At 53.0% G+C, this 12345-nt stretch overlaps 1 protein-coding gene across 2 annotated transcripts; it reads left to right on the forward strand.

Moving 5' to 3' along the window:
• The first annotated feature begins 1584 nt into the window (after nucleotides 1-1584).
• SERTAD1 (SERTA domain containing 1) lies at nucleotides 1585-5344 on the forward strand. Of its 2 annotated transcripts, none has more exons than XM_021931113.2 (2): nucleotides 1585-1738; nucleotides 4299-5344. In XM_021931113.2, the coding sequence occupies exon 2, from the start codon at nucleotides 4299-4301 to the stop codon at nucleotides 5007-5009; it is 711 nt and encodes a 236-aa protein (XP_021786805.2). In that variant the 5' UTR covers nucleotides 1585-1738; the 3' UTR covers nucleotides 5010-5344. The 2 variants fall into 2 exon arrangements, with proteins under 2 accessions (XP_021786805.2, XP_031515314.1); XM_031659454.1 differs by lacking the exon at nucleotides 1585-1738 and adding an exon at nucleotides 2206-2345.
• The last annotated feature ends 7001 nt before the right edge of the window (nucleotides 5345-12345 follow it).

The raw sequence follows: 12345 nt of genomic DNA on the forward strand, positions 1-12345 counted from the left end.
ACCTCCGTCTCCCAAAGTGCTGGGATTACAGGCACGAGCCACCACACCCAGCCCACGCCTGGTTAATTCTTAAATTTTTTTGTAGTGAGGAGATCTCACTATGTTGCCCAGGCTGATCTTGAACTCCTGGACTCAAGTGACCCTCCTGCCTTGGCCTCCCAAAGTACTGGGATTACAGTTGTTGCCTGGCCAACAACTATCAATTAAATCTAGGTGAGAGAGTATTCAGGTGTGAGCCACTGCATCCAGCCAAGGGAGGAGTATTATACCCTGTCTACCTCTAGCCTCATCCTGCATGTCTAATTCACCTTGAACTAAAAGCTTGTCTTATTACAACAGCTATTACTGCTAACACGGAAACATGTTGCTAACCAGGCATGGTGGCATGTGCCTGGAGTCCCAGCTGCTTGGAGGTCTGAGGCAGGAGGATGGCTTGAACCCTGGAGGTCTAGGCTGTAGTGAGTTGAGATGGCACCCCTACACTCCAACCTGGGTGACAGAGCGAGACCCTGTCTCAAAAACAAAATAAAATAAAATAAAAAGTAAAGAAAAAAAAAAAAAAGGCAGCTGGGCGCGGTATCTCACGCCTCTAATCCCAGTACTCTGAGAGGGCGGATCACCTGAGGTGAGGAATTTGAGACCTGCCTGGCCAACGTGGTGAAAACCCACCTCTACTAAAAATACAAAAATTAGCCGGGTATGGTGGCACACCCCTGTATTCCCAGCTACTCAGGAGGCTGAGGCAGGATAATTGCTTGAACCTGGGAGGCGGAGGTTACAGTGAACTGAGATTGTGCCACTGCACTCCAGCCTGGGCGACGGAGTGAGAATCTGTCTTAAATAAATAAATAAATAAATAAATAAAATTAAAAAACAAAACACATTGCACCCCACTCTGAGGATTTTGCATGAATTGTTTTATTTAATCCTTAAAACAATCCTCTAAACTAGGGGCTATTTTCTCTCATGTTAAAGGAGAAAAAGACCCGAAGGGATTAAAACACTTGCCCCAGGTCACACAGCTGCTTAGGGAATGGAGCCCGGGATGTGATTCCGCACTCCCACCTCACTGCCGCCCTTAACCACAATTAAGTCCAACTGTCCAGCATTGCTTGAGTGTGGTATTGTGTTCTTATAGATACGATCCTATTTAAACTTTCTTGTCAAGAGGTATGCAAGACGATCCCCATTTAACTTTGTGTAGCTTGAAGAGGTTGATCATTTCTCCAAGGTCACGCATCGAGTGAGTGGGGAATCCGGAGTCGGAATTTGAACCCGGGCATATCTGTAGTGTAGACCACTGTCGGGGGTGGATGTGTAAGAAGCTTAATTGCCGGGTTTGGCAGGTGCATGGGTAGTTGTGAGGGGCTCGTACTTTGAGAGGCAAAAGCTCCCACTCGCCCCCGTCCCCCAGAGTAAAAAGCCACCTCTCTCCACCCCTCACTCGCGCAGCTGCCCGGGCATGCGCCCAGAAGCCCCTCCTTCAGAATCCGCCCTTTACAGGCTCCGCCCATCACCGTCGAGGGCCAATCCCTGGGGCGGAGGGCGGGGCAGCCACGAGAGTGGGCGGTCGCTAAGGGTAGTTAGGAGTCTGGAGTCGTGAGCCGAAGTCAGAACTGCGTCTCGCGACCCAGGCGCCGGTTGCCGGAGGAGAGCGAGCAAGCGATGCTGCCGCTGCCGTTTCCTGATTGGTTGTGGGTGGCTACCTCTTCGTTCTGATTGGCCGCTAGTGAGCAGGGTATGTAAATGAAGGGGCCTGGGAAGAAAAGGGGTACCAGCGGCCGGGTCCTTCACGGAGTTCGATCCCTGGGTCCGACAGGTGCCCGCCGGGGCTGCCCGGGATCGAGACGCGCGGGCCTCTACGTGCTGTCTGCCCCGGCCGGGCCGGGTGAATCACGCCGCAGTCCGAGAAGGGGGCGGAGGCGCCGGCTCCTTGGCTCCGGCTGCGTGACTCACCCGCCCCCGCCGCCGCCGCTTCGGGAGGAGCCGCCTCCACTGCCGGAAGCGAGCGGAGGCCGGGCGCAGAGAACAGCCCGCCTAGGGTCCTAGCTCGCACGGCGCCGGGGAGGCCTGCAGGAATCACAGCCGGGAAGGGGGGCAGTAGAAGGGGTTCTGGGGTCAGAGGGGCCAGAATCCCCAGGGGAAAGCCGGCCTGGGCACCGCCAGGGGGCGCCGGGACTTGGGGGCGGAGTCGGGGGTGGGGGCGGAATTCCTGCGGTTCCGGACTCCCCGGACTGCGGGGAAGGGGACGAAGACCCAGTTTTGAGTAGTGTGGTGGGCCACTCTTAAAATCTTGCTAGGCAGGGTCCCAGAACTGGACTCTAAAGTGTTCCTGGCCCAAAAAAGTAGGTAGCGCCAGGGGTCCAAAACTCCATCCAGCCCTACCCCCGCCACTCCAAGAAAAGAGTGGACCCTCAAACTTATCTCAGTGACTGACCCCGGTGCCGATCACGATTTCTCGACAAGCCCTGTCTATTCTGCCTCCCAAAGAAATCCTGACTCGACCGACTTCCTTCCATACCCACTACCAGCTCCTGCTCCAGGCCATCACCATCGTCAGTCCCAAACCAGTACAGCCTACTAGTGGGTCTCAGATCCCCCCTCTTTTTGCCCCCTACAGTATTCCTCGAAGCAGCCATGGGGGGATCTTCCGGAAACCTAATCAGCTCACACCCCCATTCCCTCCGTGCTCAAATTCCTTTAATGACTGCCCACCACACTCAGGATAAAATCCAAACTCCCTACTAATGCATATGTGGTTTTCTGTGACCTGGCTTGTGCCCATTCCCCCAGCCTCTGGGCTTTTCTTTGCCTTTTTTTTGTTGTTCCCTCCTCCCGGAATGCTTTTCCCAGGGTCTCCCATGGCTGACTTCTCTGGCCTGAGGGCTCCATTCAAATGTCACCTCCTTACAGGAGCCTTCTCTGATCATCTAAAAGGTCTCCAGGACCTTTTAGTGTCTTCCTGTAATTCTCTGTACATTTCCTGTGTTTGCTTATTTATTTACTGTTTGAAACATAGTCATAGTAGACAATAAGTGTTAAACTATGTGAAACTAGTTTAGTATTTATAATATAACTTACTTAGATATAATTATTTATAACATTATAATATGTGAAACAGCTGCTTTTGTAAGGGAAAAAGTTGAATGGTCATTCCACATGGTTCGCTGAAGAAATAATAATGTTATCATTAAGTGTACTTATTGGCAGGGCATGGCAGCTCACACTTGTAATCCCAGTACTTTGGGAGGCTGAGGCGGGAGGATGGCTTGAGGCAAAGAGTTTGAGACCACCCTGGGTAACATAGTGAGACCTTGTCTCTACAAAAAATAAAAGGGGGAAAAAAAAGAGTGTTTATTGATTGAGGGGGGAGGATCACTTCAGGCCAGGGGTTTGAGACCAGCCTGGGCAATATAGTGAGACCCCATCTCTTTTTTCAGATTAAAAAGTCTATAAATATACTTAAATACAAAATTAAAAATTTAAGGCCGGGCGCGGTGGCTCATGCCTGTAATCCCAGCACTTTGTGAGGCCGAGATGGGTGGATCATGAGGTCAGGAGATCGAGACCATCCTGGCTAACATGATGAAACCCCATCTTTACTAAAAATACAAAAATTAGCCGGGCGCGGTGGCGGGCGCCTGTAGTCCCAGCTATGTGGGAGGCTGAGGCAGGAGAATGGTGTGAACCCGGGAGGCGGAGCTTGCAGTGAGTGGAGATCTCACCACTGCACTCCAGCCTGGGCAACAGAGAGAGAGACTGTCTCAAAAAAAAAAAAAAAAAAAAATTTTTTTTTAAAGTCTATAGGCTGGGTGTGGTGGCTCACACCTGTAATCCCAGCACTTTGGGAGCCAGAGGTGGGCGGATTACTTAAGGTCCAGGAGGTCGAGACCAGGCTGGCCAACATGGTGAAACCCCGCCCCTACTAAAAATATAAAAATTAGCCAGATATGGTGGCGTGCGCCTGCAATCCTAGCTTTTGGGGAGGCTGAGGCACGAGAAACACTTGAACCCGTGAGGCAGAGGTTGCAATGAGCTGAGATCACGGCATTGCACTCCAGCCTGAGCAACAGAGTGAGACTCTATCTCAAAATAATAATAATAATAATCTATAAATATAGATATGCAATTAAATAAAAATTGTCTATATCTTTAAAGTTCCCTAAGAAAAGCTAGACACAGAGAGGTTAAGTGACTTGCCCAAGATCCTACCTGTAGCAACTGTCAGATCCAGGCTTTGAACTGAACATTTGTTTTCTATAACTGACTGTAACTCCATAACTCCCTGCCCTCTGCAGATGCTGAGCAAGGGTCTGAAGCGGAAACGGGAGGAGGAGGAGGAGAAGGAACCTCTGGCAGTCGACGCCTGGTGGCTGGATCCTGGCCATGCATCGGTGGCACAGGCACCCCCAGCTGTGGCCTCTAGCTCCCTCTTTGACCTCTCGGTGCTCAAGCTCCACCACAGCCTGCAGCAGAGTGAGCCGGACCTGCGGCACCTGGTGCTGGTGGTAAACACTCTGCGGCGCATCCAGGCGTCCATGGCACCCGCGGCTGCCCTGCCACCTGTGCCCAGCCCACCTGCTGCCCCCAGTGTGGCTGACAACCTACTGGCAAGCTCAGACGCTGCCCTCTCAGCCTCCATGGCCAGCCTCCTGGAGGACCTCAGCCACATTGAAGGCCTGAGTCAGGCTCCCCAACCCCTAGCAGACGAGGGGCCACCAGGCCGTAGCATCGGGGGAGCAGCGCCCAGCCTGGGTGCCTTGGACCTGCTGGGCCCAGCCACTGGCTGTCTACTGGACGATGGGCTCGAGGGCCTGTTTGAGGATATTGACACCTCTATGTATGACAATGAACTTTGGGCACCAGCCTCTGAGGGCCTCAAACCAGGTCCTGAGGATGGGCCGGGCAAAGAGGAAGCTCCGGAGCTGGACGAGGCCGAACTGGACTACCTCATGGACGTGCTGGTGGGCACACAGGCACTGGAGCGGCCGCCGGGGCCAGGGCGCTGAGCCCTTGTGCTGGGATGGTTTTCTGGTGTCTGAACTGAGCTTGCTGGCTGGACCAACTGTCCTCGAAAAGACACAGCTGGCTTCCCTAGTACAGAGAACAGGGCTTGGGCCACTTTGGAGAGACAGAATCCAGTCCTGGGCAACTTCTCATCCGTCCTCCTGTCTCAGGGCTTGCGGGGGAGCCTGGGATTACCCCCTAGTGATGGAATGACAGGGTCTGGTGGCGGACTGAATCCCCTGGCCCTGGGGTCATAGCTTGGGCTGTTCCTTCTCTGATATGGGAAGAGACCCCAATCAGATTTTTCAAATTAAAACCAGTCCTGGGAAATCTCAAATCCGTGTGCTTCTTTGTCTCTGGGTAATGTGAAGGCAAGATAAAAACATCAAACATTTTATTGGGCGTAGACCGTTTACCAGGCACAGTTCTAAGTACTTGACTGTGTTAACTCATTTAATCCTATAACAGCCCTACAAGATCGGTAGTCTTATTATCATCCCCATTTTACAGGTGAGAAAACCGAGGCTCCAAGATCATCACTTGAGGTAGGTTTTAAATTATGAACTTACTTTTCTTTTTTTTTTTTTGAAATAGGGTCTTGCTCTGTCGCCCAGGTTGAAGTACAGTGGTCCGATCATGGCTCACTACAGCCTCAAACCCCTGGGCTCAAGCGATCCTCCTACCAGGCCACTTTTTTTTTTTTTTTTTTTTTTGAGACGGAGTCTTGCTCTGTTGCCCAGGCTGGAGAGCAGTGGCTCGATCTCGGCTCACTGCACGCTCCGCCTCCTGGGTTCACCCATTCTGGCTCCTCCAGACTCCTGCATGGGACTACAGGTCTGCCTTCACCATGTCGGTAGCCTTTTTGGCTTTTTAGTAGAGACAGGGTCTAGGCAGAATAAAAGACGATGGTGCTTAGCCAGATAGGAGCTTTGGGTTCCCATCTCCGAATTCATGATCTCACCCGCCTGGCTCCCAAAGTGCTGGGATTGAAAAGAGCCAACGCACCCAGGCTTTTTGAGACAGAGCCTTTATTTCCGTCGCCCAGAGGCTGGAAATGCAGTGGCATGACCTTGGCCTCCACCGCAACCTCCACCCCTGGGTTTAAATGACTTTGAGACAGAGTCTTACTCTGTCGCCCAGGCTGGAATGCAGTGGCATGACCTTGGCTCACTGCAACCTCCACCTCCTGGGTTTAAACGATTCTCTTGCCTAGGCCTCCCGATAAGCTGGGACCGGCTAATTTTTTATATTTTTTGTAGAGACAGGGTTTCACCGTGTTAGCCAGGATGGTCTGGATCTCCTGTCTCAGCCTCCCAAAGTGTTGGGATTACAGGCGTGAGCCACCGTACCCGGCCTTTTTTTTTTCTTAAATTTTATTTATTTTCCTTGCTAGCAGGAAGTCAAGGCCACTTTTTAAAAATGAAAGCAAGTCCTCGCATGGAATCTACCTGTATTTATTGAGGAGAGAAGGGGAGGTTGCTTTCAGAATGGTCCGGAAATAAAAACACAAAACCTGGATCCTGGACAGATCCTCTCCAAGGAGCCCTGAGAGTGGCTCTCCAGGAAAATGAGGAAGGAAAGGGGGACTACAGCCCATTTTAAAAAACAAAATCCACTCCCAGTCTCAAATTTCTGGGCAAAGGCTAGGGCCGCTTGGAGGCTGTGTCTGAAATAAAGCCACTAGGCTTGGTAGCTGGACTGCAGAGAGGGCGCTCAGGGCAGGCAGCTGTGCCTTCCTTCTAGAAGAAACCCAGACCCGAGCGAGCTGGGGCCACCTGCCCGTGTGCTGGGCCTGGCTGGAGCGCCGGGTGTCAGCGGCCGCCCCCGCGGTCCAGCCGCATTCCAGGCCTGGCTGGGAGGGGCCGCACACTCAGAGGCCTGGCACGGGACCCAGGCTGCGTCCTTCCTGACGGCCGCAGGGACAGGGCGGAGCCTGGGGTGGGTGCACGGAGGGGAGGGAGTGTCACCGTGAAAACTGCGGGTGCGCTTGCAGAGAGGCGCAGGGGGCTGGACGGTGACCCGAGGGGCAGAACGGTGACCTGAGGGGCCAGCAGGGCCTTGAGTGAGGGAAACGCCGCCATCGTGGGGTCCCAGAGCCTCGCCTCTGGCCAGAAGCCTCGGGGAGGCAGAGGCGGGGTGGAGCTCGGCCAGACGGGGAGCCCGGGTCGGGCCCCAGGGTCCGGGAAGGGGCGGGCAGAGTGGCGCTTCCTGGAGGAGCAGAGGAAGTTGTGCCCATTTCTGGAAGTGGATGAGGCGGGCCGCGGAAGGGGCTGAAAATGGTCTGCGGGGAGCTGGCGTCCAGGCTGAGGGTCTTCCAGGCGCCTGACTCCAACCCCGAGTGACTCCAGGCCCTGGGCAAATGGGACTCTGACTGCTTCACCGCAGACTCAAAACTTGGGCGCCTGGGCTGAGCTCAGCACCGCCCCCTGGTGCCTAATAGGGCTCTGCGATGCCGCCTTCTTCGTTCCCTGGACACCTGTCCAGTGGTCGAGGGATCATGAACGCCCTCTGTTTACAACAGTCTGTGGGCCTCTTCTCTTCTCTTTCTTCTCTCCTCTCCTCTCCTCTTCTCTCTTCTCTTAGATGGAATCTCGCCCAGGCTGGACAATGCGGTGGCGCGATCATAGCTCACTACAGCCTCGAATTCCTGGGCTTCAGCAATCCTCCCGCCTCAGCCTCCCGATTAGCAGAGGTTACAGGTGTGTGCCACCACGCCCAGCTGATTTTTATTTTTATATTTATTTATTTATTTTGAGACTGATTCTCGCTCTGTTGCCCAGGCTGGAGTGCAATGGCGCAATCTTGGCTCACTGCAGCTCCCGCCTCCTGGGTTCAAGCAATTCTGCCTCAGTCTCCCGAGTAGCTGGGATTACAGGTGCCCGCCACCATGCCCGGCTAATTTTTTTGTGTTTTTAGTAGAGACAGGGTTTCACCATGTTCGCCAGGCTAGTCTTGAACTCCTGATCTCAAGTGATCCTCCCTGCCTCAGTCTCCCAAAGTGCTGGGATTACAGGCGTGAGCCCCTGTGCCTGGCCGATTTTTTAAAATTTTTGTAGAGACAGTGTTGCCCTATGTTGTCCAGGTTGGTCTCGAACCCCTAGGCTCAAGCAGTCCTTCCATCTCAGCCTCCCAAAGTGCTGGGATTCCCGTGGGCCTGTTTCTTATTATTTCCTTTACCCCCTTTTTCAGAGATTGGGTCTCACTATGTTGCCCAGGCTGGAGAGCAGTGTCTGTAAAGAGGAGTGATCATAGTTCTGTACAGCCTTGAACTTCTGGGCTCAAGGGATCCTCTGGCCTCAGCCCTCGGAGTAGCTGGGACTACAGGCACAAACCACTGTGCCCAGCTAAGGATCTGTTTCTGATGTCTCCAAGGCCCAATATGCAGTGAACTGATCCTTCCGTCTGCCCCTGTGCCTGCTTTGCCGGTGATGGCCCCTCTCCCCAGAGCCTCTAGGTACAGTTGCATAGGTTGTGCACTGCATTTAGACTCTATATGTAAGGGGCTGCCACACATGTTCCAGGTACCCTGCATTGACCTATTTATTACAAGTTTCCCAGCAGATGGAGGTCAAGTGCCTCCAGGAAGGGGCATGTCTTTTACACAAAAGTACCATATGAGCTACATCAGCCCTGGTCCCATCTGCCTGGTGCCCTCAGGTTTATGAATGGCTCATGTGTGAGGACCTGCGCCTCTCTCCCCATGTCTGACCCCCAGATGGGTTGTGCAGGCTCCCTGGCTCTGGTGTGCTGCTCCACCCTCAGGCTCAACCCCAGGAGGCCACACAACCTTGGCCAGCAGACTCCAGGGCCCACACCATTCCTAGCTAAGCCACCAGCCCTGGCGCTGCTGCCACCTTTCACAGAGCCTCTGTGTATGCCCGCCATGGCACTCCCTAGGCCAGCTTTCCTCCATGGCATTCACAGGAATGCCCCCCAAACATACACATACACACACACACACACACACTCACAATGACACATGGAAGAGCTGTGACCAGCTATCTGGTCTCCTTTTCCTCCCTCCCTTCTTCCTGTCCCTCATTCAGCAAAAATTTATGAGCACACACCTACTGTGTGCCTATCCATATGTAAAGGGTAAATCTGAGCACATCTCTCCCCTGCCCCTGCGCCCTTATTACCGCAATTATCTGGGGTCTGAACTCTGTACCTTCCAAGGCTCACCTTCTATCTCTGTCCCTATTCGTTAAACACTTATTGGGCGGCCAGGCGTGGTGGTTAATGCTTGTAATCCCAGCACTTTGGGAGGCCGAGGCAGGTGGATTACAAAGTCAAGAGATGGAGACCATCCTGGCCAACACTGTGAAACCCTGTCTCTACTAAAAAATACAAAAATTAGCTGGGCATGGTGGCGCGCACCTGTAGTCCCAGCTACTCAGGAAGCTGAGGCAGGAGAATCACTTGAACCCGGGATGCGGAGGTTGCAGTGAGCCGAGATCGCGCCGCTGCACTCCAGCCTGGTGACAGAGCGAGACTCCATCTCAAAAAAACCAAACAAAACAAAATTTTAAAAACAATTATTGAGCACCTATGGTATGCAGTCCTAGCACATTGCAGAAATCTAACAGAGATGTTACTGAAGCAGTAAGCTGGTGAGAAGAGTTTGTTCCTGAAAGCCAGACTGGCTGGGTTTGAACCCCAGCTTTGGCCAGATGCGATGGCTCATGCCTGTAGTCCCAGCTACTCAGGAGGCTGAGGTGGGAAGATCACTTGAGGCCAGGAGTTAAAGGCTGCAATGAACCATGATTGTACCACTGCACTCCAGCCTGGGAGACATAACAAGACCCTGTCAGAAAGAAAGAAGGAAGGAAGGAAGGAAGGAAGGAAAAGAGAGAGAGGAAGGAAGGAAGGAAAGAAGGAAGGAAAAGAGAGAGAGGAAGGAAGGAAGGAAAGAAGGAAGGAAGGAAGAAAGAGAGAGAGGAAGTAAGGAAGGAAGAAATAAAGGAAGGAGAGAGAAAGAAGAAAAAAGGAAGGGAAAGAAAGAAAAGAAAAGAGTTGCCCCTCTGTGGCTGTGTGACTCTAGGCAAGGTACTTAACTTCTCTGAGCCTCGGGGTCCTCACCTATAAACTGAAACAGTAACAGTATCTGAACAGTAACCCCAAAGAACTATTGTTCTGGTGGGCAAGGAAACAGCAAGGGTCACTGAGAGAGAGACCCTACAACATTTTCGGGGATCTCTTAGCTGCTGGGTTTGGCTGGAAGGAGGAGGAAAGCAGTAAGGTAAATGACAAGACTGTAAGGGTCCGCAGGGGCCAGGGCATACAGGACCGTGGATGGGGGACTTAACTCTGAAGACACTGGGGAGCCATGAAGTAAAAGGATCCCTTCACTAGGTGGGCGGCATCGTCGGGGAGGTGACACTGGAGGCCAGGAGCCCAGAAGCCCAGGGGTGGAGAATCTGGGGAGGGACGGAGCAGCTATTAGGAGGGAAGAGGCACTCAGGAGGCCCAGCAGACAGGCTGTGGGACTGACGAGGCATGGAGGAGGGGTCTCAGACCAGGCTTAGGGCTCTAATCAGGGGACTGGGAGACAGTGGGGCCATCTCTGAGATGGCAACTGGGGAGAGAAGCAAGTCTGAGGTTGGGGCTGAAGCCAGGGAGGGACCCAGGGGGTGCAAGAGGCTGGGGAGACACCCAAGGGAAGGCATGGAGCTGCTGGGGCCCTGGGCCAGGAGCTCAGGAGAGAGGACTGGGGTGCGGGGGTGGGCGTGAAGGGTGGGCTCGAGGGAGACACCAGTGTCCCTTGGTTGGACTGGGTGAGGCGGAGTGGCTAGGCCAGGCAGGGCAGGCCAAGGCTCCTGCTTGGCTCAGACTGGGTCCGGAGAGGGTTGTCCCTGAGGAGAAGCGTCCACCTCCTTCCCTAGCCTCACAGGATGTCCTGTGTTTACTGCGGTGGCCACAGCCGGAACCAGGACACCGGTGCCACCCCCAACTTAGCTTCCCATGGCCACACCCCCTCGGGTAAGGGAAAGCACGACAGAGGGAGAGAGAGAGGGAGAGAGAAATGCACAGACAGAATGAGACAGAAAGAAACCGGGAAAGACATAGAAAGAGAGAATAAGGACAGAGAGAAAGAGAACAGAGAGACACACCATTCGTGATAAAAACTCACAACAGGTGAGGTGTGGTGACTCACGCCTATAATCCCAGCTGTTTGGGAGGCCGAGGCGAGTGGATTACCTGAGGTCAGGAGTTCAAGACCAGCCTGGCCAACATGGCAAAACCCCATCTCTGCTAAAAATACAAAATTATCGCTTCTTGGCCTTTTGGCTAAGATCAAGTGTGAAATACAAAACTTAGCTGGGTATCGTGGTAGGTGCCTGTAATCCCAGCTACTCGGGAGGCTGAGGCAGGAGAATCTCTTGAACCCAGGGGGCGAAGTTTGCAGTAAGCCGAGATCATGCCACTTCTCTCCAGCCTGGGCGAGAGAGGGAAAACTGAAGTCTCAAAAAAAAAAAAAAAAAGAAAAGAAAAGAAAAAGAAAAAGAAAACAAAAGAAAAGAACTCACAGCAGGCCGGGGCCTGGCACAGTGGCTCACACCTGTAATGTCAGCACTTTGGGAGGCCAAGGCAGGAGGATTGCTTGAGGCCAGGAGTTTGAGGCCAGCCTGGGCAACATAGTGAGACCTGCATCTCTCAAAAACAAGAAAACAAAGAACTCACAGCAAACTAGGGAAAGGAGCTTCCTTAACCTGATAAAGCGTATCTACAAAACACGGACCACTAACGTCCTACTTAATGTCAAAAGGTTAAATGCTCTCTCCTAAGACGGAGAACAAGCAAAGATGTCTGCTCTCTGAGACAAGGGAAGAGAGGGGATGGTATGTACCAGCCTCCCTTTTCTGTTTGACCCTGAGCAGAGAGAGGGGGATTTTCTTCCCCACCCTAGCCTGGCTGATAGCTCAGCCTCTTTCTGCCCTCACGTACCTAAAAGCTCAGTGCTATTAATACTATGTCTCTCCAATAGCTCCTCAGGGCCCTCCTCATGGCCCTGCTGACCCCTGGACCTCCTCTTACCTTTCCCTCACACTCTCACCTTAACCATTTCCCCAAAGGGCCTTTGTACAGGCTGTTCCTGCTACCTGAAACACACTGTCATTCCTTCACCACCCATGGCTTTGGGTTAATTCCTATATATCCTCCAGGTGCAAGCTCAAATGCCACTTCCTTCAGGAAGCCCTCTCTGATTTCTCTTCCTAGGCTGGGGCAGGCACCTTTTCTGGACTTCCCCATCAATGCTTTGACCTCTCTGCCTATGGTTGCCCCATCATAACCCTCCTTTTTCTGGGTTTGTTCCCTGCTGGACTGTGAATGGTATGG

The sequence above is a fragment of the Papio anubis genome, chromosome 20 (assembly GCF_008728515.1).
Source record: "Papio anubis isolate 15944 chromosome 20, Panubis1.0, whole genome shotgun sequence".
Lineage (NCBI taxonomy): Eukaryota > Metazoa > Chordata > Mammalia > Primates > Cercopithecidae > Papio > Papio anubis.